At 43.5% G+C, this 23,968-nt stretch overlaps 1 protein-coding gene across 4 annotated transcripts in view; it reads right to left on the bottom strand.

The window, feature by feature from the left end:
* Positions 1–23,968, bottom strand: part of MOCOS (molybdenum cofactor sulfurase) — a 174,891-nt gene that overhangs the window by 65,101 nt on the left and 85,822 nt on the right. For all 4 annotated transcript variants that reach the window (XM_053263177.1, XM_053263175.1, XM_053263176.1 and 1 more), the window contains one exon: positions 18,410–18,609. In XM_053263177.1, coding sequence (XP_053119152.1) covers positions 18,410–18,609 — 200 coding nt within the window. The remainder of the gene's footprint in view (positions 1–18,409; positions 18,610–23,968) is intronic.

The raw sequence follows: 23,968 nt of genomic DNA on the forward strand, positions 1-23,968 counted from the left end.
AAGAGAAAAGTGGCTTCCCTGCCCACTTTAATAGATGATTTTTGTATGCTACTAAAAAATAGTGAGCCTGCATGGAATTTACACTTACATTTTTACATTTAATATCCCGCTGTTCCTCCAAGGAGCCCAGAGCGGTATACTACATACTTAGGTTTCTCCTCACAACCACCTTGTGAAGTAGGTTAGGCTGAGAGAGAAGTGACTGGCCCAGAGTCACCCAGCAAGTCTCATGGCTGAATTGGGATTTGAACTCCGGTCTCCCTGGTCCTAGTCCAGCAGTCTAACCACTACACCACTCTGGCTCCAATGCCTAGATGCCTATCTATCTATCTATCTATCTATCTATCTATCTATCTATCTATCTATCTATGCCTAACTGGATTCAATGCCTAGCCTACTCAGTAATTTACATTTGAGTCCTCCTCTTGAAGGAAGGTGATGGACACTAATAGGCCTTTTTTCTAGAAGAACACTAGACACACACAGTGAGGAGATTCTCACGAACAGCAAAAAGTGGGCAAAGGGAGCCTAGCCTTTTTGCTGATCATCTGATGCCACGGGAGCCGTGCGGATCCTGGCAGCAAACCCTCCTAATTCTCCCTCCCCTTAGCCGAGGTTAGAGGAGCGAGCGCTCCACTAACCCCGTCTTTTTGATCATGTCTTGCTGCGGCATGGCTCCACACCATCGCAATGCAGGAGGAGACCCCTGCCAGGAGGCTGAAACAAACCTCCTGACCCTGGGGGTCTCTCCAGGATGCCCCGCGCCCTTGTGCGGGGCATCCTGGAACTTCCAGGGGCTGTGCGGCCCATTATCCCCACAGCGGAGCCGGGACTCGTGTGGGCGGCAAGTCCAGCCACCCAGGGCTTCCCCTCCGATCATCTGCGTGTAGAGCGGACTAAGCCCGCTCTCCTTGCAAACCCCCTAAAGGTATTTTTAACACATGGGTTCTTGAGGGCACAAACCACAACTGCACTCACAAGAATGTAATAATACAAAACAAGTATATTTATGCAAATATTCATTAGCAGAAACATTAGAATACTGTGGAAGGCTTTCTCTATAAAGTTGTGTTAACTGTCTTGCCCATTGGCACATCGCATGAGGTCCCCGTTAGGAACATAGGAAGCTGCCTAAGTCCTACCATGGGTTCATCTAGCTTGGTACTGTCTGCACTGATTGGCAGCAGCTCTCCAGAATTTCAGGGGCCCTATACCAACCCTATCTGACAATGCCATGGATTGAACCTGGGATCCTCCTTCTGCATGCAAAACACGTGCTTATTTACAGAACTAGAGCTCCATGATTCCTAACAGACAAATCTATACCACACTTAACACAGATTAGGGATTCTAACATAAAACAAAACACTGGAAAGCAGAACTGCACAAACACCTAGTCAAAGGGAACTATGCTGGTAATGAACACTAAGGCTGAAAGCAAAGCAATTAGCAGAAGGCCAGCCATGGTAGAGATGTGGGTTTTTTACTTGCTTTTGTTAAATTAGTGGGAATCATCAACTTTCTGTTGCCAATCTACCCAATGCGTGCTTCTGCTTCAACATGCCACAGAACTCTCTCTCTGTCTGCTCTGCCCCTCTGCTCCGATTCTCACCTTCTCTCACCCTGTGCTGCTGCTCTTCTGCTTTGGATGTCAGCCAGCCCTCAGCACCAGTGTTCCACCTATTTTCTTTCATCCTTGCTCAGAATGAGTTTTGTTTTGGGCAGCAGTATCAAGGCAATGTGTTCAAATGTTGTGTGCCATTAAAGATACAAGTGTACAAACACATACATACATATCCACAAATATGAAAGAAAAAATGGATTTCACAGTTTTTTCCTTTCTTCCACTTCACATTTGCATGCATATCTCAACTAACTGACAGGGAACAGATTCAGTCCTGAACAACAAAAATATCTTGAGCTCATCCCAGTGAACACAGGTTTACTATGTACGTAAGATTTCCATAGGTGCCCATATGAAAACAACACTATTGTATGGTGCGTGTCTGTGTGTTTTAGTTTATGCCAGCCAACCTTAGTAAAGTTTAGACACTCCAGTACTTGTTTAGTAGCTAAAATAAGAAGTTTAGTCTCCTTTGTCTCCTGCACTCAGTACCCCACTTAGTTAAAAGCCAGTGTGGTGTTGGTGTACTGGTTAGAGTGGGATGAGAACTCGGGAGAATTGCGTTCAAATCCTTCCATACTCAGCCAGGAAGCTCAGGGGATAACCTTAAACTAGATACTCTCTCTCATCCTAACCCACCTCACAGGATTGTTGTAAGAATAAAAGTAGGAAGAAAGAATAATACAAACACTACCCTGAGCTATGCCAAACAGAAAGAGAAGTCACCCTCCAGCAATCAATTTAAACGTCTCTCTCCCTCCACTAATTTGATTTCAAACCAGACCACAGAATGGAATAGGTGGAGTCATCCCAGTTTCTTGGAATTTAAGTAGTATGCAGTTTAGGGGCAGGAGATAAAGGCAGCTTTGAAAAAAAAAAATCCCCATTATCAACTGATTTGCAAAGTCTTATTTTGATGCAGGTCTTTTTAAAAGCATTTATTCAGCAGCTCTTTATTAATAATTATTATTATTAATAAAGAGCTGCTGAATAAATGCTTTAAAAAAGACCTGCATCAAAACTTACCGTAATTATTATTATTACATTTATATCCCGCTCTTCCTCCAAGGAGCCCATAATCGGTGTACTACATACTTGAGTTTCTCCTCACAACAACCCTGTGAAGTAGGTTAGGCTGGGAGAGAAGTGACTGGCCCAGAGTCACCCAGCTAGTTTCATGGCTGAATGGGGATTTGAACTCGGGTTTCCCCGGTCCTGGTCCAGCAGTCTAACCACAACACCACGCTGGCAACTACACCACACTTTAGCCCCTTATCAAATGGATGACTAAGCCTGCAAGATCCCAACATTGAACACCAACTGTTCTCTCCACCTCCATCATGACTACTTTTAAAAATACAAGTTTCTTTTACCTTCTGTTCCTCAATACCAAGGGAGCCCCACCCCTTGATCATCATCTCTTCCTCTTTTTTTCATTTGTCTTCTTCACATTCCACTTGTTCCCTCCACCTGATGGTTACTTTAAAAAAAAAAAAGTTTCTTTTACTGTCCTTGGTCCTCCTCCTGCCTTGCCTTCTTGAGGGTCAGTCAGCACCACAGAACAATGGGATTATGCAGCCCTCAGGCAGTTTCTTTTCCTTTACATTCTTCTTCCCCTGCCTCTGCCTAATACAATTCACATTTACTTTACCCCCTGCCATCTTGTGAGCCAGTCTGTCAGCAACACAAATGATGCGTTTATGCAGCTTCCAGGCAGCAGCTCAATCAGCTTCAAAGCTCCCACACTCCTTCTCGCTGCTGCTGCTGGTGCTGCTGCTTGACTCCTGTGTATTTCTACTCGCTGCACCTGCGTGAGGTCATTCAATTGGCATGCTCTCAGCTTCAGTGAATGAGTCTGCGCAGAGAACAGCCGGGAGCAGCCACGCTGGGAGGCAGGCAGGCGGCAAACAAAAAGTGGGTATTGGGCCACTTTGCTGCTACTGCAGCAATACCAAAAGGGAAAGAGTGAGAAATGTTGGGGGGGGGGGAGAATAGGCAAGGACTGGCCTTGGGGGCCCCTCAGAGGCTGTGAGCCAGGAGACGTTTGTCTCCCTTTGCCTAATTAATGGTACACCCCTGATTTTAATGAAGTTTCTGTGGGTAAGACAGGCATGTGTGCAAAATGCAAACAGTGCAAACGGGGCCTGCCCCTGCTAACCCTGCAAGACAACTTTCAGTCCTCATGGAAATGGGCAGTCTACAACAAAGTGGCACAGCTGGGCTTCTCTCTGTCCCTTCTGCTTGCAATGGGCTGAGACAAGGCGAAAATGGCCATCAAACCGAGGATTCTGGACACGGAACGCCAGGCTGATTTAAGTAAGGCAGGCCTGCTCAACTTAGGCCCCCCAGCTGTTTTTGAACTACAACTCCCATAATCCCTAGCCACAGTGGCCAATAGACAGGGATTATGGGAGTTGTAGGCCAACATCTTGCAGGAGGGCCGTAGATGAGCAGCCCTGAAGTAAGGTGACAGGCTTTCTGACTCTGGACAGTTGTAGGATGTAGTCTCCCCATCTGTGTATCTGGCACAATTGGAAATACCAAGCCGTAGAAAGGCGTTCACCCTTGCCCGGTGTCATGCCCTTCCCTCCGCCATTCTGGAAGGCAAATACAAGAAGATCCCATTCATGGGAAGGCTCTGTCCTTGTGACTATGGGGAGGTGGAAACCATAGACCATGCGCTTCTTTCGTGTCCCTTCTATAAAGACAGTCGGGACAGGCTCATCTCTCCCCTGCTTCTTAAATACCCTGGTCGCTCCAGTCAAGTCTACGCCAAGATGCTGCTCTCCGATGACAATCGATCTTTCATGTACAATGTTGCCAGGTTCTGTGGGGAAGTGTGCAAGATCCGCAGGGTCCTGATCACCAGTTAATATCTCTGGCAACAGATGTATGACTATTGAGCATTTTCCTGCTCGATTTTATCATTTTAATCTGCATTTTACTTCATAGCTTTTATATTGCTTTTACATAGCTTGTACATGTTATTTTATCCATTCTATATTTTTAGTTGCCCTACTTTTAATTGTACACTTACTCTATTAACCGTCCCACAGTTTTTAGGCTTAAACGCTAGTATTTTATTTTACTGATTACCTTATCGTTTTTAGAGTTGTGTTTTACTATTTTAATCATATTTAGCTTCTAGAGTTATATTTTATTTAGCATGAGTTTTATTATATTGGATCTGTACTTTATCCTGTGCTGGTCTTTGACCGTATTAAAGATGATAGATTGATTGCAAACAGTGCAACAAAGAAATGTAAGGCCTCATTGTCTGTATGTAACAGCGTTATGAGAAGTGTGTACCTATTATTATTTTATTTTATTTTTTGTTTACACAGTCAGACAGGTATTATTGACTGGTTTGTTTTATCCAGACATCGAGTCCTTCCCAAGGTCCTGGGATGGCTGAATTTTATTATCAATGTTGTTGCTGTTATTATAGATATCATCGCTGAATATAGGCTGTTCCCAGTAAAGTTGCTTTTTGTAATTGGCTGATGGTGATTTCTGTGGCCCCTATGGTGTTGAGGTGCTCTTCAAGGTGTTTTGGAATTGCACCCAGGGTGCCAATTACCACTGAGACTATTTTGGTCTTTTTCTGCCACAGCCTTTCAATTTCAATTTGTAGTTCTTTGTATTTTGTGATTTTTTCTATTTCTTTTTCTTCTATTCTGCTATCCCCTGGTATTGCTATGTCGATTATTTTGACTTGTTTTTCTTTCTTCTCGACTATAGTTATATCTGGTGTATTGTGTGGCAGATGCTTGTCTGTTTGTAGCTGGAAGTCCCATAATATTTTTACATCTTCATTTTCTTCAACTTTTTCAATTTTATGGTCCCACCAATTTTTGGCTACAGGTAGCTTGTATTTTTTGCAGATGTTGCCGTGTATCACCCCTGCTACCTTGTCATGACTTTGTAGTCAGTCTGTGAGGTCTTTTTACAACAGCTGATTAGGTGGTCCACTGTTGCATCTGCTTCTTTACAAAGGCGGCACTTGCTGTTTGTTGTGGATTTTTCGACTTTTGCTCTTATTGCATTTGTTCTTAGTGCCTGTTCTTGTGCAGCCAATATTAAACCCTCTGTTTCTTTCTTCAGGTTGCCATTCTTAAGCCATTGCCAGGTCTTGGTGATGTCTGATTTTCCACTTATATTGTGTAAATATTGACCATGCAGGGGCTTATTTTTCCATTTTTCTGCTCGGTTCTTGAGTTCTTCTTTCTTGTAGGCCTGCTTTGTTTCATTGGTGTTGAATAGTTTCACATTATTGACCATTTGAAGTGCATCTTCTTCACTGTCCTTGATATTCTTCAAGGCCTCTTTTCTCCTCCTCTACTGTTTGATGGACTTGCAGCAATCCTCTTCCAACTGAGCTGTGAGGGAGGTATAGCCTATCTGCATCACTGAGGGGGTGCAGAGCATGACTGATGGTCATGATTTTCCTGGTCTTACGATCTAGCGTCCGGTATAGATTTATTAAAATTATGTCTCACCATATTGTTGATGGGAGAGGCACTCTTTGTCTGGCTCCTCTAGTGAGACTTGTCCAGTATGGTTGGACCTTCCTCAGAGCACGCAAGCCCCACAACTATGCCAAGGTAGTGCCTCACTGTGGAGTATTATTATTATTATTATTAGTTTACACAGTCAGACAGGTATTATTGACTGGTTTGTTTTATCCAGACATTGAGTCCTTCCCAAGGACATGGGATGGCTGAATTTTATTATCAATGTTGTTGCTGTTATTATAGATATCATCGCTGAATATAGGCTGTTCCCAGTAAAGTTGCTTTTTGTAATTGGCTGATGTTGATTTCTGTGGCCCCTATGGTGTTGAAGTGCTCTTCAAGGTGTTTTGGAATTGCACCAAGGGTGCCAATTACCACTGAGATTATTTTGGTCTTTTTCTGCCACAGCCTTTCAATTTCAATTTGTAGATCTTTGTATTTTGTGATTTTTTCTATTTCTTTTTCGTCTATTCTGCTACCACCTGGTATTGCTATATCGATTTTTTTAGCTTGTTTTTCTTTCTTCTCAACTATAGTTATATCTGGTGTATTGTGTGGCAGATGTTTGTCTGTTTGTAGTTGGAAGTCCCATAATATTTTTGCATCTTCATTTTCTACAACATTTTCAATTTTATGGTCCCACCAATTTTTGGCTACAGGTAGCTTGTATTTTTTGCAGATGTTGCCGTGTATCATCCCTGCTACCTTGTCATGCCTTTGTTTGTAGTCAGTCTGTGCGGTCTTTTTACAACAGCTGATTAGGTGGTCCACTGTTTCATCTGCTTCTTTACAAAGGTGGCACTTGCTGTTTGTGGTCGATTTTTCGACTTTTGCTCTTATTGCATTTGTTCTTAGTGCTTGTTCTTGTGCAGCCAATATTAAACCCTCTGTTTCTTTCTTCATGTTGCCATTCTTAAGCCATTGCCAGTTCTTGGTTGTTGTTGTTGTTGTTAATTTGATTTCTACACCACCCTTCCAAAAATGACTCAGGGAAAACTTACAAAGAGAAATAATAAATAAAATGGATTCCTGTCCCCAAAGGGGTCACAATCTAAAAGAAACATAAGATAGACACCAGCAACAGTCACTGGAGGTACTTATAGTGTGTACCTACCTTCTAAAAATGACATCTACATCTATTTCTGAATATGTGTTGATGTTATATTAGACAACAAGAAAGTACTTTTACTGGAAAATGATGATTACATAGAATCTTCCTGACTAGCGATTTAAACCATTAAAATTGAGTCCTTCTAGGAAGTGATTTAAATCATGGTTTAAATTTTGATTTAAATCAAATCAATCCTGGCTCTGGACCTCTCTCTCCTCCTCTTGGGTGATGTGGAACACCTTCTTTACTAATTAGGGTAATTTTAGAAGCCAGTTTCCAATGTTCCATTATCCTCTAGCATAACCATGAAACAGATACCAGAATGGGCTATGCAGGTTCTCGATGATTGGGATGGAAATGTCTCTGGGTATGCCCCTTATTGACTTCATATAAATTAATGGTTGCCATTAATTCCGTTGGGGAAAGCACTGCATTTGGGTGTGCTGCTGCAGTGAAGGCAAAATTGCCATCCACCCTGACACTAGGCATTCCAGCCCCCACTGACAGGTATTTAGTAAGAGACAATCTCTTTGCACATAATAAACTACTATCACTCTTAGGGATTCTTGCAATATATACAGATATGCAGTATACCACATCATAATGATAGGCATTTTGCTAGTATTCTATTCCTATGAAAAAAAGAGTGCCTGCTGACTATCAAGCTATTGACCCTGATGTTCATATGCATGAACAGTTAACTGTGTCAGACTGATTTAACAAGCTGCATCACTGATCCAGATGGCTGGGTCTCTAGCCTGTAAAAACCAATGAAGGCCTTCATACATAGCATATTAACACATATCCATTCTGGCTGATTGAAATCTTTAGTCATCAAAAGCAACTTGCTGACTTAAAAAACACACACACCCTAGAGATATTTTTCAAGCAGCTTTTATTACTACAATGTATTCACTGCAAACAACGTCTGCCTAAGGTCAACAGCAGGACACTTCAAGAGCTGCGAAATTAATGCTTTCTTAGTCGTGTGAAATTGGAAACAAAGTAACTTACATTTTAAAAATAGTTAATCCATTCATTGTGTGGTACTGTTTTTCACTATCAATGCAGGTTACCAAAAATCTGCCCTTCTTTGATTTATTTTTTTAGAATGAGAAAGTAATTTGTTTGTTTCGGGGGGGGATAACATAAAGGACTCTGAAACAAAATACATTTCTTCTGTGCTTATTAAACACAAGGACATCTCATGCTGCACTTTTATAAGAAAAGCTGCTTCAGGGAGAGCTTTGTATAGAGAAAGATCCAAAGACAGTGTTCTGTGAGACAAAGAGGCTGTTCACAAGAGCTGGGATCGAACGTAATCCTGGCGCTGCCCTGGCGCTGCCCTGGCGCTGCCCTGCCCTGCCCAAGGTTTTCCACGGGGCTATTACTCAGGTAGAACCTGGGATTCTGGTTGTGTGTCTGCTCAGGCTGCCTGAAGCCTGAACAGACCCAAAGTCAGGCAGCTAGAGTGCCCAGCCTGTGGGAAATCCCCTTTGTTGGGCAAGATCCACTCAGCCAGATTAAGCTCAAGTAGCAATGAGCTTCTTTGTCTTTCATGGAATCTGCTACCCTCTAGGTAGACAGCACCACTTGGAAATTGCCTCAGGGTACGTTTTGAGGTATAGGTAAAGGTAAAGTGTGATGTCGAGTCAGTGTTGACTCCTGGCGACCACAAAGCCCTGTGGTTGTCTTTGGTAGAATACAGGAGGGGTTTACCATTGCCATCTCCTGCACAGTATGATGCCTTTCAGCATCTTCCTATATTGCTGCTGCCCATAGCAGGGATGTTTGGATCACTATCATACCAGCAAGTTGTAGCCCTTTGCTCCTCCTTTGCTTTTCTGCCTGTTCCTCGTGAGAAGAGGCCAACCAACATGCAATGAATGTACCAACGAACCAGGGAAGGATAGGTAAACTAACCTCTTGCCCTTTTAAGCCTTCTCATCCCCTCTCCCTCTTTCCAGCCTTCCAACTTTCAAGTACTTTCCACAGCAAGCCTTAAGCCAGGCTCTGGTTTAGCACCTTAGCCAAGCTGACTGATCTACAATTAAGGACTTCAAGCTAAATTCTTGCCAGCTTGCCTAGAATATCAGTTAAGATTTATAGTCCTGCATAATTAAACTTTTGACCTCTGTACCCCATTTTACCCTGAATAAAACTTTTGAACTGCATTTACATCTCCTCATCTTTTCAAAACCTCGAACTTGCTCAAATTAGATACTAGAACCAAACTGTTCCCTCTAGCCAAGCTAATTCCCCACTCTAAGCCAAAAGCATAATCGAGGTGTATAGCCAGCATCTAGTGGCAGTTCTGGTAACAGAAGGTAGGTATACTCCTAGGGGCGTAACTATAATAGGGCAAGGGGAGACAGTTGTCTGGGGGCCCACTGCCTTGGGAGGCCCCCCAGAGGCAAGTCACATGACTGACTCCCCCAGCCCGCGCACCCGCCCGGGCTTCCTTCAGTTGTATTCATCCTCCAAAATTGATGTGAGTGCTAAAACCTGGATCTACCAGAACAGCATGTCTTTCTCTAGTACATTAAATGACTTGCATCGTCCACAATTTACAAAACCTTTAAAAAAAAATTTAGGATGATGTTCTATTGTGGCACACTGGCGCGCGCGCGCACACACACACACAAATTTACTATGCTTTTTGTTACCACTATTCAGCCTCATTTAAGATTTCTTTACTTCATGAGCTGAGCTTCAGTGTGTTTGTGGGGGGCATTTTAAAATCTTGTCTCTGGGCCCACTCCAACCTTGCTACGCCCCTGTATACTCCTGTCTTCCCCTCAGCCCTCTCTAGCCACCAGGGATTTGGGTTGTGTGAACTATTTCAAAGGCTTTTACTCATTGCCCCTAATGAAGAACATTATTGAAATGTGTTTCAGGATCCTTGTGTACATAAATAAACCTTTCTGCACAGTACAAATGCTATTTTTTCAGTGGCTACTCAGGAACGGGCCTTTTCCGTTGCTGCCTCTGGACTTTGGAATGCGCTCCCTGTTGAAATAAGAGCTTCCCCATCTCTGGCAACTTTTTAAAAGGTGCTGAAGACACATTTATTCACCCAGGCTTTCATTCATTCATTCATTCATTCATTCCTCACACTTCTATACTGCCCAAAATTCATGTCTCTGGGCGGTTTACAACAAACAAAAAGCTAAAACATTAGTTAAAATACATGACAAAAAACAACAACTTAAAACAGTATTTAAAACAAAATAAATGACATAGTAAAAGTTAAAACATTACAATTTAAATCTTTAAAACAACATCCCAAAACGATGCTAAAACGATTAAAACAATACTTAATTAAAATCTTGAGTGAACAGATGTGTCTTTAAAGACTTTTTAAAGTTGTCAGAGATAGGGAGAGATGCTTTTAATTGTTTTTGTTGTAAACCACCCTGAGCCATTTTGGAGGGGTGGTACATAAATCAAATACATAAAAAATCAAATCGAATTAAAAAAATATTATGATTGCAGGAAGCTTTCTTTCTTAAAGAAAAATAAAATTATTCATTCCTTTTCCAAAGGAGCAAAGGGGGAGGCAGCTTTAAACTGGTGCCTTTAAATGGCATTTTTTTTAGTGTGTGAAAATTGTTCAATGCATTTTGATGAAAGATCTTCCTCCAGGTAGAGGTTCTTCATGTGTCTTCTTATTCTAGTATCTCAATTTAAATTACACACAAACACACTTCCGCCATTGTCATGCTATATGGTACTGCATACACGTTTGCTGCCAGTCCAGTTTAACCCATTTCAAAGTTGCATGGGAGGGTGGGGGTTTTTTTAGCCTCAATCTGAAGCTATTTTCTATTTACACATATTTACTACAGAGCAGTAGTGATTTTCTATTTACACATATTTACTACAAGTTTTAAAAAAACTAAAGAATTAAAATACTTTCCTAAAACCTTACTACAGAGCAGCAAGGCCTAAAATAATCAAATAGAAATAACTGATCAACTTGGCTCCACCTGGTTGTCTTCATGAAAGCTTAGGAGAGGAACGGCTTCAACATCCAATATCACAAAGTCAGATTGGATTAAGCACACTGGGAGCTATTATTATAAAAACATATTTTTCCTAGCCTGCAATAACAACCTCCCCTTCCACTGTCAACTTTCTTTTAGCAGTGCAAAACCATATAACTTAATGTTTTTGCCATGAGCACTTGTACTAGGATGTCTGCTGCACAACCATAAGAATAATTAAAACCAAAAAATTACTGGAGTCTGAACAGAAGGCATCAGCAGAATCTCTTTCCTCATAATCCAGTTTGTATTCTATAGCTCCAGTTCATCAACTTCTTTTAGTTGCCTCAAATCTTAACTGCGAAATCAATTTTTAAAAAATCAATAGTGAGCTATCACTCCCATAGTTTTTAAGACAACTTTGGGGAACATGGCCAAAAATGCTATTAGGCCAGCTATGAATATTTGTCTTAGCTGGAGTCATCACATTTAATTCAATGAGTGGATGGGCTCTTAAAAGCATTAGAATGGTTAATTCATATTCTCTGACCATCACTGCACAACATACTCTTGATGAGAAACAGGAAGGGAGGGAGATTGGCCTTGGCTATTTTCAATATTACTCAAAAGACTATACAGAATCTCATAAAAAGACAAAGGGAAAATTTTCCATCATACTTTTGAAAAGAACGTGTCAGCCATGTTAACACTCTTCCCAACCATTCTAAAGGAATAGCCAAGTTCAAATTCCAGGGGAATCTTCTTTGCTTAGGTAACTTTTGGGAGCAGAACTAGAGATGCAATGAGCAAGGGACAGCCACTGAAAAAAGATGTGTAGAATTCCCCCCACCTCTCCTTGTATTGTTTAGGGACGCTTAGAGTGCTCCAACAACACCAGTATTAAATAGCGTAGGATTTGGCAGAAACCATTTCTGCTGGCATATCTTGGAGACACACCTCAGTTGTCATTGCTATGCTGGCACAATGTCACAGATACACTTGTGACATTGTGCCAGATACAACCACACTTAGAACCACATATCCAGAGCACTGGTGTAACTTTACAAGTGTACATGTCAGAGTTCCCTGAGATTGTAACTGTATTTATCACTGCCCCTTGTGGTGACTTGCTGCACCACAGCAGATTTAAGCCTTCAGGTAGTATTGTGGCAGGTAGCATTGAAGTATTGAGTCTCCAAGTAGTATAGGGTGAGGACCCTGTGAGGTCCATTATTGACTTCGCTGTAGGCAGCAAGAGTATAAGAGGCTTCTTATCTGAAGCAGACCTTGCCTCAGTTCCAAGGTCTCTTTGATGATGGTGTGTCTGTTCTTCCTCATGTCCTTGATCTGTCTGCTCAACTTGTCCTTTGGTGGGTTTCTGAACTTCGGCTCTTGGTTTGTCCTTGACTCCTGACTTCCTACTCAGTCTGATCTCTGGCATGTTCCTGATCTTTGGCTACTTGTTTTGATCACCAAGTTCAGAAGTGGTATAAATAAAAACTATCAATTAAAATCAATGGGGGGGATCAGTGCCTCCTGTTTCTGCTCCAAACACACCCATTGTATCATAGGAATCAGAGGAGTAACCAGGGTGGGGCAGACAGGGCACATGCCCTGGCTGCAGCTGAAGGGGCGCGCGCGAAGTGCCTGCCATGCCCTGCCCCCGCCTCCACCACCACAAAAAAAGATTGAATTAAAAAAAAATTTAGTCCAGGCGGCAGCGCCCCCTCCCCCTCCCTGGTGCAGGCGCTCCATGCAACTTGCCCATCGCGAGATCTGTCCGGGCGGGGCGAGCGCTCTCCCATTGGCTCTTGCCTAGCGGAGGAGCAGAGAGCGTGCTGCCCTCATGTTGTGTGTGCTGTTGCCGCTGCTGTGCATAGCCTGGCTGCTGACTCGAGGAGGGAGCGATTTTTGCACATTTTGAGACTGCCTGTGTTGTTGTTGCCCCAGTTAAGTGTGCTGTAGCTGCACTGAGCAGTCAGTTCAACAAGGAAATATGTTTGTGTACTGTGTCTGTCGTTTTGTCTGTCTGGGCAGTGGACTGGTGGGGCGTCAGGCCAGGCGGGAAGGAACACAAGTATGGAAACAATGAGAGAGAAAGAGAGAGAGAAAGAAATCTGCTGGAGGGAGCCTGGAGTGGGGGTGTGCGTAGGCTAGGCTGGGAGGATGGTTGTGGTGTGGTGGAGACCTTAGTTTTGGCAGCAGCGGGAGGGGGCATCATCCACAAGGCGTGAAAAGTGTCTGGCTCCACAGTGTCCATTCCCTCAGAACGTCGCTCGAGATTTGAGGCAAAAAAACCAACAACTCGCCTTGCCATGACCGAGCGCGGTGCAGCCCCTCCTCCTCCTGCCTGCCTCTGTCCAGTGTGCCTTCCCCATTGCCGCCCCGATGACCCAGCAGAGAGAGCAAGCGAGGCACACATGCTTGATGAAAGCCTTCTGTTATGGCTATGCTCACCACTTAGGAATTACTGGTTTGCCTCCGTGAGGCAGATTTGAATGCTGAGTGAAAAACAAGGAAAGCTTCACGGGGCAAGCAAAGTGTTCCTCCAATCCCTTAAAGGGACAGAAAGTCCTTCAGACCCAGAAATCCAAGCGTCCCTCCTTTTCTCTATTCAGAGGCTTCCCAGAGCCAACACCCCCACCCGCCTAGCCCTAGACCATAACATGAAAATAAACTGACCAAACAGACCACACAAAGGCAAGATTTCACAAGCCCCGACAGTTCTCCTGCCCCCGTTTTTGGAAGCCTTTGTACATCTGGCCGGACAAATCCTAATTCCCCCAAATTTAAAAACACCGATAAATAGTTCAACACTTGAAAAGGAGTGAGAGAGAGAGGCATAAATCATCTCTCTTTTAACCAAGGGGGCGGGGGAGACAAGGAGTAGAAGCGGGAGAGGAGAGAACAGACGCAACTTTATCAAGACAAGCATGCCCCCGGTGCAGTATATAATCAATTTTTCTAAAGAGAATGAAAATGAATCAATTTTCAGATGGGGGAATCCAATGGGGAACAGGAAATAATTGCGAGGCGCTGGAAATGCAGGCAGAATAGAGGCTGTTCTAGTATGATTGGCAAGACATTGGAACTCAGTGGTTTTGGTTTTCATTTCCATGGACTGACCTGCCCTGCTTAACATCAGCACAGTTGTTGCTTCTGATGCCTTGAGATCGTTTGGAGGTTTTGGAATTCATAGCACCCACAAAGCTTTTTATTTTAACATTCTTAGAAGTTATTTATGCAGTGCTCTTTTATTCAAAGCAGGGGCGTAACTACCATTAGGCAAGGGGAGGCAGTCGTCTTGGGGCCCCACTGCCTCGAGGGGACCCCCAGAGGCACAGCACATGACTCCCCACCTGCCCATGTTGCACCCCCTATGAATTATGTTGAGTCTCTTGGAGATCGGCAGGAGCAGAGAGTAAAAAAACTAGATTCAATGTGAACTACATATTCACCATATTCATAATGGGGATGTGAGTGTGAGTGCACTATATACTGTGAAGTGTGTTTGTGTGTGTATATCAGCGAGGGGCCCATTTTAAAATCTTGTCTCTGGGCCCACTCCAACCTTGCTACGCCCCTGATTCAAAGTGTACTATAATTAAAATTTGCAGTCCAGAGCTATAGACTCTAGATGCTATAGCTCTGCTGCAGTCTATAGCCTCAGCCTGCATGCATGCAATCACTTAAGAGGAGGGAGGGAGGAGCTAAGTTCACAGCTCAGAGTGACGGGCTTCTAAAGGTAAACAAGTGGGTGACTTCTGAGAAATCAAAGCATGTCTAATAAGATCGTGCTGTACAGGAGAGTGGAGACACGGGTGGAAAGCACATATACGTGGATAGGTGGGGATTCAGAGCAGGACCAGCTCTTTGGAATTCTCTGCCAGCAGCTAACCTTATATCTTTATATTTCTCTCTCCATTTAATTCATGCCTTGAGATCACTTGGAGGTTTTGGAATTCGTAGTACCCACAAAGGTTTTTTGTGTGGTTTTTTTACATTCTTAGAAGTTATTCATGCAGTGCTGTTTTATTTCTTTTTGAGTTGCTTACATCACTGCAACACAATACTTACACCCAGGGTGGATTTGATTTAAATCAAACTGATTTAAATCACGATTTAAATCACGATTTAAATCACTAGCAGGGTGGATAAAAATCAATGATTTTTTTTAAAAAATCAAAAAAATCAGATTTTTTTGATTTAAATCGGATTTTTTTTTATTTTTTAAAAAAATCATTGATTTTTATCCACCCTGCTAGTGATTTAAATCGTGATTTAAATTGTGATTTAAATCAGTTTGATTTAAATCAAATCCACCCTGCCTACACCTGATCCTGCCTTCCAAAGCAGAGCAGCAGCAGATTGGTAGAGAATCTATATTATTTGGGGAAGTTTGTTGATGTATTCCCCCCACCTCTTATTAGAATAATCTCAGTTTATCTAGTGAGCTATGAGGGGTGTGGAAGCTTGTGGAATAGAAAATGAAATCAAATGGAAACAAAAAGATTTAAATAATTTTACCAAACTCAGACAGAAGCTAAAAAGCAAAATAAAATCAGGTTACTAGTTTAGAATAAGAGTTTTGCTACAAAGGCAGATGTTCTGGACCAAGGTATTTGAAGGACTATCTTTCCCATATGATCCTATGATTTGCTGATGTCCTCATCAGGGGGATTTATTACAAAATAGGAGAGTTCTATTGGATGTAGATCCCCCCCCTCCCCCGTTAAAGAGCTGGATGGTATTTGAAAAGTTTTCCTTCCCAAAGGTGGATTAATCAAGCATGCTGTGCACAGGGGTACATTTTATACTCTTGCTTATCCGCACTGGTTTACTTCAGGGGCCAATTTAAGTTGCTGGTTGCTACCTTTAAAGACCTGTGTACCCAGAGGATTGCCTTCTCCCTCATACTCAAAAGCAAAGACTTGGCTCCAAGTTTCTTACTTTTCAGAGATGAGACAGAAATTCAATCATACAAAGTTCAATGGGACTTTGCTTGTTTAGGGACAGTTACCTTTGGCATCTGCTTATTCTAAGGGTCAGGGCACTCAACAGAATGTTGCACTGGGGCACCAGATCCCCCAGAGCCAGCCCTGATTATGGTAAAGACAAGTTATCTGAAAGATGGGTGTCAGATGTTTGGATGGGGGGGGGGCACAATTTCAGTGCTTGCCCTAGGTGCCATTTTCCTTATACGCCCCTGATAGGAATGTATAGGATTCAGATTAATTGCATACCATCAACAATATATAAATAGGGATTTCTTAGCTCAGAAGATTGTGTGTACAGTATAGGACTATATTTCTCTGGCTTCATATGGTGCACATTTAGTGCAAATGAGGGGGAATTTTGGTGCTGGCAGCTTTGGAGTAAGAGCATTTTGACAAAAAAGGGAAACTCTACATGTCCTGGTCTCAGAATCAATATAGAACAGGCAATTTTCTAACACTTGTCCTCTTGGGACTCTTACAGGTACCCTGCCTCAGCCCTCCATACACAAATACCGGTACTCCAAATAATCTCCAACTCCATTCCTGCAACTCAGGATGCTAGGAATCATGCTAGGGGGTGGGGGCATCAAACCTTAAAGTATGACTGTGTAAAGTTCCACCTCCTCCTGTGTAGAGGGTTCCAGATAGCCCCAGAGTTGTATCCACTGGGGGTGTGCTATTCCACTGTCTGTCAATCTGTTTCTTCCACTGACTGCCCCAGGGAATTGCTGCCTCCAGCTCTCCAGGGGAGTCACGGAGCTCCTTCTCCTGGCAGCTTCCTCCTGGACTGGCCCCTCATCACTGGCCAGCTCTGGTTTATATAACCCTTGGCAGATGGAGCAAGTCTCGTGAGAACTCAGGCTGAGATCTCACGTGAGTCACCCCTGATCCTGCGATGATCCTTGATGACTCGCCATCTTCAAATAACAGCACACTGCTAACCTGTGGGGGCCAGGCAGATACTCCCTGGCTGGGGGAAGCAGCCACCTCCAGGGCTGCATGGCCAGGAGGGACCAACACTGGCCCTCTGGGAGGGAAGGTTCCCGAGTGCAGGCCCAATCTCTTGCAGTGACCTGTTCCCCAACAGACAGCTGCAAATGTCTCCCATGTCCGTCCGTCCCTCCCTCCAACACTGATAACTGTATTGTGGCTTAATTGTACTGGCCGATCATTCCTTCCTCATTCTACGTCAAGGCAATTGGGAGCATTGCCACTTCTGGGGGGGGGGGGACAGAATGGACTCCACTCTAATTATTAATATTCTGGCCAAATATTATAAATGAGCCTTTTTCTTGTAGAATCAAAGCCAGGGCAAGAAGCAGGCCATACAGTAAATGAAGACAATAAATGAAGACAGGCCATATAGTAAGTGAAGACATGGTCTTTATTATTACATTATCCACCCAGCATGTGGATTACATTATCTACCCAGCAAGTAAACAATCAACTGTGAATCCCAAGGGCACCACTAATTGAGGAGTGGGATGAGGCATGAGGATTGAAGAGTACTCATTGTCAGAACTGCCTCCATCAGTGACACTGCTCAAAAGAAGTTGTAACTGTTCCAGCTGTCATGGCAAATGCTCTCCCCGACTTACTCACCCTGTCTTCAACATGGGAACATATGCACCTGAAGATCCTCCGACACATGATTCTGAGTGTCTGTGACTGACTTACCCTGAATTATGCCATGGAAGCACCAGCAAAGGAGATGTGGTAGGCCTTAGCAGCTCCCTCCAACCCACCAGGGCCTAAGTATTTGCCAAAGTGAGAGAGGACATGACACTCTGGGAATGGAGAAAGTGTGAAAACCTAGATATGGAATTCTGAACTGCATACTGATGAAGGGTCAGGTTGAATGAGGTTATTCTGAAGTGAAATCTGGTCAAATCAAAGTCCTACAGCTTCCCTAGTGTATTCCCTATGAGCCATGATGCTCTATCACATCACTTCCCAACTCTGAAAAATCTACTGTCTCCCCAGCCAAAATGCATTTAGCTAGAACAGTCTTTTCCTGGATGACTTAGGTAATGGAAAAGCGAGACAAAAATAGATATAAACCAATAGAATTGAAGGGTTCAGAAAAGAGGTTTCATTCACGCAGGAGAAAAGAGAATGTTAAACAATCACATTACAACAAAAAAGGTGAATTATTAAAGTGAATTATTAAAGGGTACCTGTGAATAACCAATTATCTCTCCGTTCTCATCCAATAGATTAAAATTAATTATTGGTCCCTGGACATCTGGGCTGCTGAAGTCTGTATCACTGTAAATTTGCACAACAGGTGCTCCATTAGAATATTTTAATGCAGAGAGGACTGTATAGGTGTAGTGAGCTAGAGCAAATGTATGATGTTTTATGTTCTCCATTCCACCTAAGGAAAAAAGAATCCAACAGTCAATTTTTTATTTTTTATTGGACAATTTCTGTTAAGGAGATTCCACTGGGACATAATAAGGATTTCCTGAAATCAAGTCAATTTAGTACACTTAATGTCTTTTCCAGAAAAAAGCCAAGATGGTCATTCACACAACTGCTTGGGCTGTGGCTGTTCGACGGTTTGAATGTCCAGTGGTTTGGCCAGTTTTAAGGTGGGGGGATAGCTTTAAGGATGGGGGAGTGTGCTCTTACCCCTCCCTCCACCTTTTCCCTGATGGTGCTTTCTTTTAAAATGGTCCGGTGTGGCAGCAGCATACCTCCTTACTGCCCCGGTGCCTCTTCAGACCAGAAGTGCCCGGAATTGCCAGGTGTGCGCGCGCACATCATGTGTGTGTGTGTGAGACGTGCATGCACACACTGGGCATTCTGGCCACTTCTGGTCTGAGAAGGCACCAGGGTGGCAAGGAGGTAGGCTACTGCCCCACTGGACTGTTTTAAAAGACAGCGCTTGTAGGGGAAACATGGCAGGAGGGGTAAGAGCACCCTCCCCTGTCTTTAAAGATATCCCCCCCCCTTTGAACTGGCCAAACCACCAGACATTTGAACCAGTTTGTGCACATCCCTAGCTCTCTAAGGACACCAAAGGCTCCCCAAAGCTCTTCATTCGAATGTCTTTTTTTGACCACAACCCCCCCCCAAAAACTCACAAAACTGCTACAGACCAGAAACTAGAGAGAGATGGAGTGCTGCTAACTATAGCAGGGGAATGAATGAACTCCACTGCCTTTCAAGTTTGATTTCTGCTGCTGCAGGCCAGGGACTGGAGAGAGATGGAGTGCTGCAAATTCCAGCAATTGAGTAAAGGAACTGCACTGCTTCTCAGGTTTGTTTTTTGTTGTTGCAGGCCAGAAACCAGAGAGAGCTGGAGTGCTGATTACTTCAGCGGTGGAGTGAAGCAATTCCACTGCTTTTTAAACTTGATTTTTGCTGCTGCAGACCAGAGGCTGGACAGAGAGATATGCAGTGCTGATAATTTCAGTGGTGGAGTGAAGGAACTCCAGTGCTTTTTAAACTCCACTGCTTTTCCATTTTGATTTTTGCTGCTGCAGGCCAGAAACTGGAGGGAGCTGGAGTGCTGATAATGCAAGGGGTGGAGTGAAAGAACTCCCTTGTGTGTGTTTTACTTGAACTGAATTTAATTATGTGCTGCCTTTTTGGCCAACCTACCAACCAATCAGGTCAGGGGTCTGTATTGCTAAGTGTTGGACTTCAACTGTGGGGTGGGGAAATTTCACTATTACACATTATAGGAGGAGCTGGGGACCATTGCTGGAGCACCTGGAGAGTGGGAGAACGGGAGAGCTGAGGTGCCCAAGGTACAGTGCTGTGTCCCATCCTTATTTCTGCTTCCCCCTGCAATTTTTGGGTGATATTTTGGGCATTTTCCGGGGCTCCGGAACATATTCTATTTCCACAGACTCAAGTTCTCGTTATTCACAGTTTCATTATCCGCAGTTGCTGAATGGAATGGAACCCCTGCATATAATGTATAAAGATTTTCATTATTGTATAAGGATTTACCCGTATAAAGATTTTTGGGAGTTGCACAAAGAAGCAGTAGAATCTAACATGCAAACTGATTTTATTTAGTTCAAGCTGAAGTTTGATTTAAAAATCAAGCAGTATACAAACTAGTGATGAATCAAAATAACTTACTTTGCTCATTTGCAAAGGATAATACTCCCCGCCCACCACACACTTTAAAATATGGGCAGGATTCTATAAACACACACAAGTTTTCACAGTCATTAGGGGCTCCAGAACAGATGAGAGTGTTACCCATGAATATAAGCATTTCATATTGATCTATATGTATTGATCCTAGGGTATATAGTTAATGGAGAACTGAGCTCTTGCTACACCATTTTGATGGTAGCTGAAGAAAGCAAGAGTCCCCTCCATCTTGTATTCCTGAATGTATGTCAGTGGGAAAGAATCTGCTTAGTATGCTTTGGTTCTCATACTCTGTGCCTTGCAGACCTTGTAACTTGCAACATAGTATGTATTCTCTATGCCTTGCTTTGTTCTGGCCTACTGGTCAGGAGAGGTGATGATGCTGGTATCTGAACTGCCTCCTCGAAAGCTGCATAAGCACTCCTTTAACATTGGTAGTATTGTAAGCCTGTTGGCCTAATATGGAGTTGTACTGCCGGACTACCTGGCTGGCTTGTTGTGAATGATGATGTATTCAGATGTATCAATTGTTGTATAAAAGCTTTGGATGGACACCATCTTGGGTCCGTCTTGTCCTTGGGAACTATCCCCTAGATGGCCACTTTGTTAACTCTGCAGAATTCAAGAAAGCTTCTTTGAACTATAAAGTTTTCTCCTCCTTGGTATGTACAAAATTGGCTATCGTCTATCAAGTAGATAGCAACCCTTTGGTTAACATTTGGGGGCTCGTCTGGAATCAAGCGAGGCGGCTTCCCCAGCCTCGCACTACTTGGTCTGTGAGCGGCCCCTCTGGGTCCCCTCAACAGCTGGGCAGCGTGCACCGGCATCCCTTTGTCCGGAGTCCAGCTTTTGAGGAGGCCGGCTTGAGGCACCCTCCAGCACTTTAGAGCGACACCAATAGAGGAGAAACTTCCCACCTTTCGAATACTGCTCCACAGGTCCGAGAACACAGGTAAGAAATAAAGTCCCTCCTAGACATTCCTGGCACGTGACTGGTTGGTTCCCGGGTGGCAAGGCTTGGGGAGAGTTGGCCGGCCATCCCTGGTGTCCGTGCGGTACCAGGGGAACCCGGCCCATGAGTTGCAAGCAATTTGTTGGGTGCTCATCCCCACTTGGTCGAAAACTGCCAGTGGCACCAGGGGTCGGCTGACCAGTTCTCCCGTGGCTGAGTCCATCGTGGTAGGGAACACCGTGTAGCGAGGCCGGCAGCAGAGAGGCTGTGGCGCTTGGCTCACGAGGATAGGTTCGTCACTGTAAGACTGGAACGAGAGGGCAATGGGTTCCTGTGTATCGAAGCGCAAAGAGACGTCTTGCACCCCGTTGCAGAGTATTCTTAAGGGTTGGAATCAGTATGGGGAAAATTGAGCTCAGGAAGAGCAGAATGACTAGGTATTGCCGTGATCAATGGCAGTACTATGCCCTGTCAGGTGTAGTACTGTGACCCTCAGAAGGCTCATATGATTACCAAACAATTTTGGAATTGTTGTTCTGTTCAAGAGCTGATAAAATTGTGGAGCATCAGTATGCTCAAAGGTACACCCTGATTCGGTCCCTGAGGACTATGATTCAGAGGAAGGGATGATTGCATTTTGCTAAAATCATGATGCCTGTGTTCTGTTTCTAAACTCAGCAGCTTCTTGCTGCCTCATCAGAGATGAAAGAGGGGAGAAAAAGTGGGAAAGCGCTCGCCGCTCCTCCACCCCTTTGCTTGAACAGCTGCTTTCGAGCACTGTTAAAATGCATGCAGGCAGGGTTCATGGAACTCCTGAAAGAAATGTGTCTCTTGTTGATATCTCCTGTTGCTACTCTATCCCATTGCAACTGTCACCCTGGTGCTGCTAGAGTGGGGTGGAATCATGGTGCTTTTGCAAGCTCCGATTCCAAGTCAGGAGGAGATTGAGTTTTGTGTCCGTGCTCTGCTGGCTCGAGCTGCTCGCTCAGCTCTGCTGCCAAACAATATAGTACATCAGGGCTCCTCCACCCCTGTGCTGCTACCTCTACTGTTAAGAAAACTTGCAGACATTCTTTGGTAGGTTCTCCCTCTTGGGAACAAAGGTTGCTTTGTTTCCTTTTTTTCTTTTTCCTTCTTCCTTCCTTCAACTGCTTGCAGTTGGGGAGAAGAGGAGAAAAAGAAGGGGGGAATGGTGGAAGAAAGGAATGTGCAATGTCTTAACGATTTTGGTTGGGAAATGATAAAAAGGTTTAATGGCACTTGTAAGTTAAAAGAGAAGGTAAGCAGCTGAATTACAGACTGTTTTGTGAAAGACTGTAATAACTTTTGCCCTGTTTGAGTTACTTTGCTAACTGAGTTTTATGGCTAAATGATTGTCTGCCCTAAATATGTTTAGGTGTTATAAAATCCTCTGTGATTCTGAAGAACAAAAGGTGTAGATTTACAGGCTACTTGAAAATGGATGTTTTCTGTTCTGTAAGCCTTAAACATGTTAAAACTACAGCATTGTTTTGTTCACACAAGAATGTATTGTGACTGTGTGTATTAATACCTTATGTTAATTCCAGGGCTGATGTGTGTGTGTTCTGAGCGGGAGCCCAGATAGGCTCCAGTGAAGATTTTGTTGCTGAAAACCTTATTCCTGTTTAGTCCTGTGAAGGATTCCTCATTTTGTTAAAATGCAGTGAGCTGGGGCCAAAAAACCCACCATCTCTGTGCAGATGGGACTTTTGTTCTGTTTGTGAATATGTAGAACTTGCTCTGATAATTGAATATCAGAATTCAGTTACCATATCAATTGAAAAATTGGTTGTGGCCTGAGTGGCAGAGGGAACTTTCAGCGGTCCGAGCTGGCCAACTGGGATGCTAAGGTTTTCCTTCTTGGCAGGTCCTCCCGATAGCAAATTGATTGTGTTGTCTCTGTCATTCAGATGCAGTTGTTTTTGCCAAATGTTATTTTACACTGTATTGCTAACTTTTGTGGAACTACAAGCCTGTGATACTTTCTTGAGCTAAAGGGAGACTGTGGGACAGCTTTGTGTAAGTGTATAGATACACCAAGCAGGCATATCTCCTTGGCAAGAGAGAAAGGGGGGGGGCTCTTAGGTTCCTCTAACTTTGTTTAAGTTTCTCTGTATAGACTGTACATGGGAAAGTGTCTCCAACATGGAGTTGGTCGAATTCAGGGAGCCCAAACTGGAAATTCTCCCCTCGCCTGTTTCTTCCAACTACAGTAGGTTCCCGGTAAATGATGATAACTCTGCCCACCTGAGGAGGGACATTCTCTGAACAGCAGTTTGTTATTGTGGGTGAGAAGAAAAAGGGATATAAAGTCAAATAGTCAAATGGAGTTATTGTTTTATATTTCTGCAATATCTATGCAATACTTCTGCTAACTGATCTTGATGTAAACTAAGTCAAATGGTCTATGGCTTAAGTTTTAAATTTGTCTCACCACCAGCCCTGCCTTTGCCTTCACAGTAGTTGAACCTTCAAATTCTAGAACCCAGACGGAAGACTTTAAGAAATGAGAAATTTTGGTTTTATCACTCCTGCTAGTGGCAGGGAGTTCCAAAGTACCAGTTTGCAATTCACCTTAGAAACTTCCCAGCTAAAGGGGATTAGTCTGGAGCAGTAGATGGCTGACTCCCTCACACATGACCAAATA

The sequence above is a fragment of the Hemicordylus capensis genome, chromosome 6 (genome assembly GCF_027244095.1).
Source record: "Hemicordylus capensis ecotype Gifberg chromosome 6, rHemCap1.1.pri, whole genome shotgun sequence".
Taxonomy (NCBI): Eukaryota; Metazoa; Chordata; class Lepidosauria; order Squamata; family Cordylidae; genus Hemicordylus; species Hemicordylus capensis.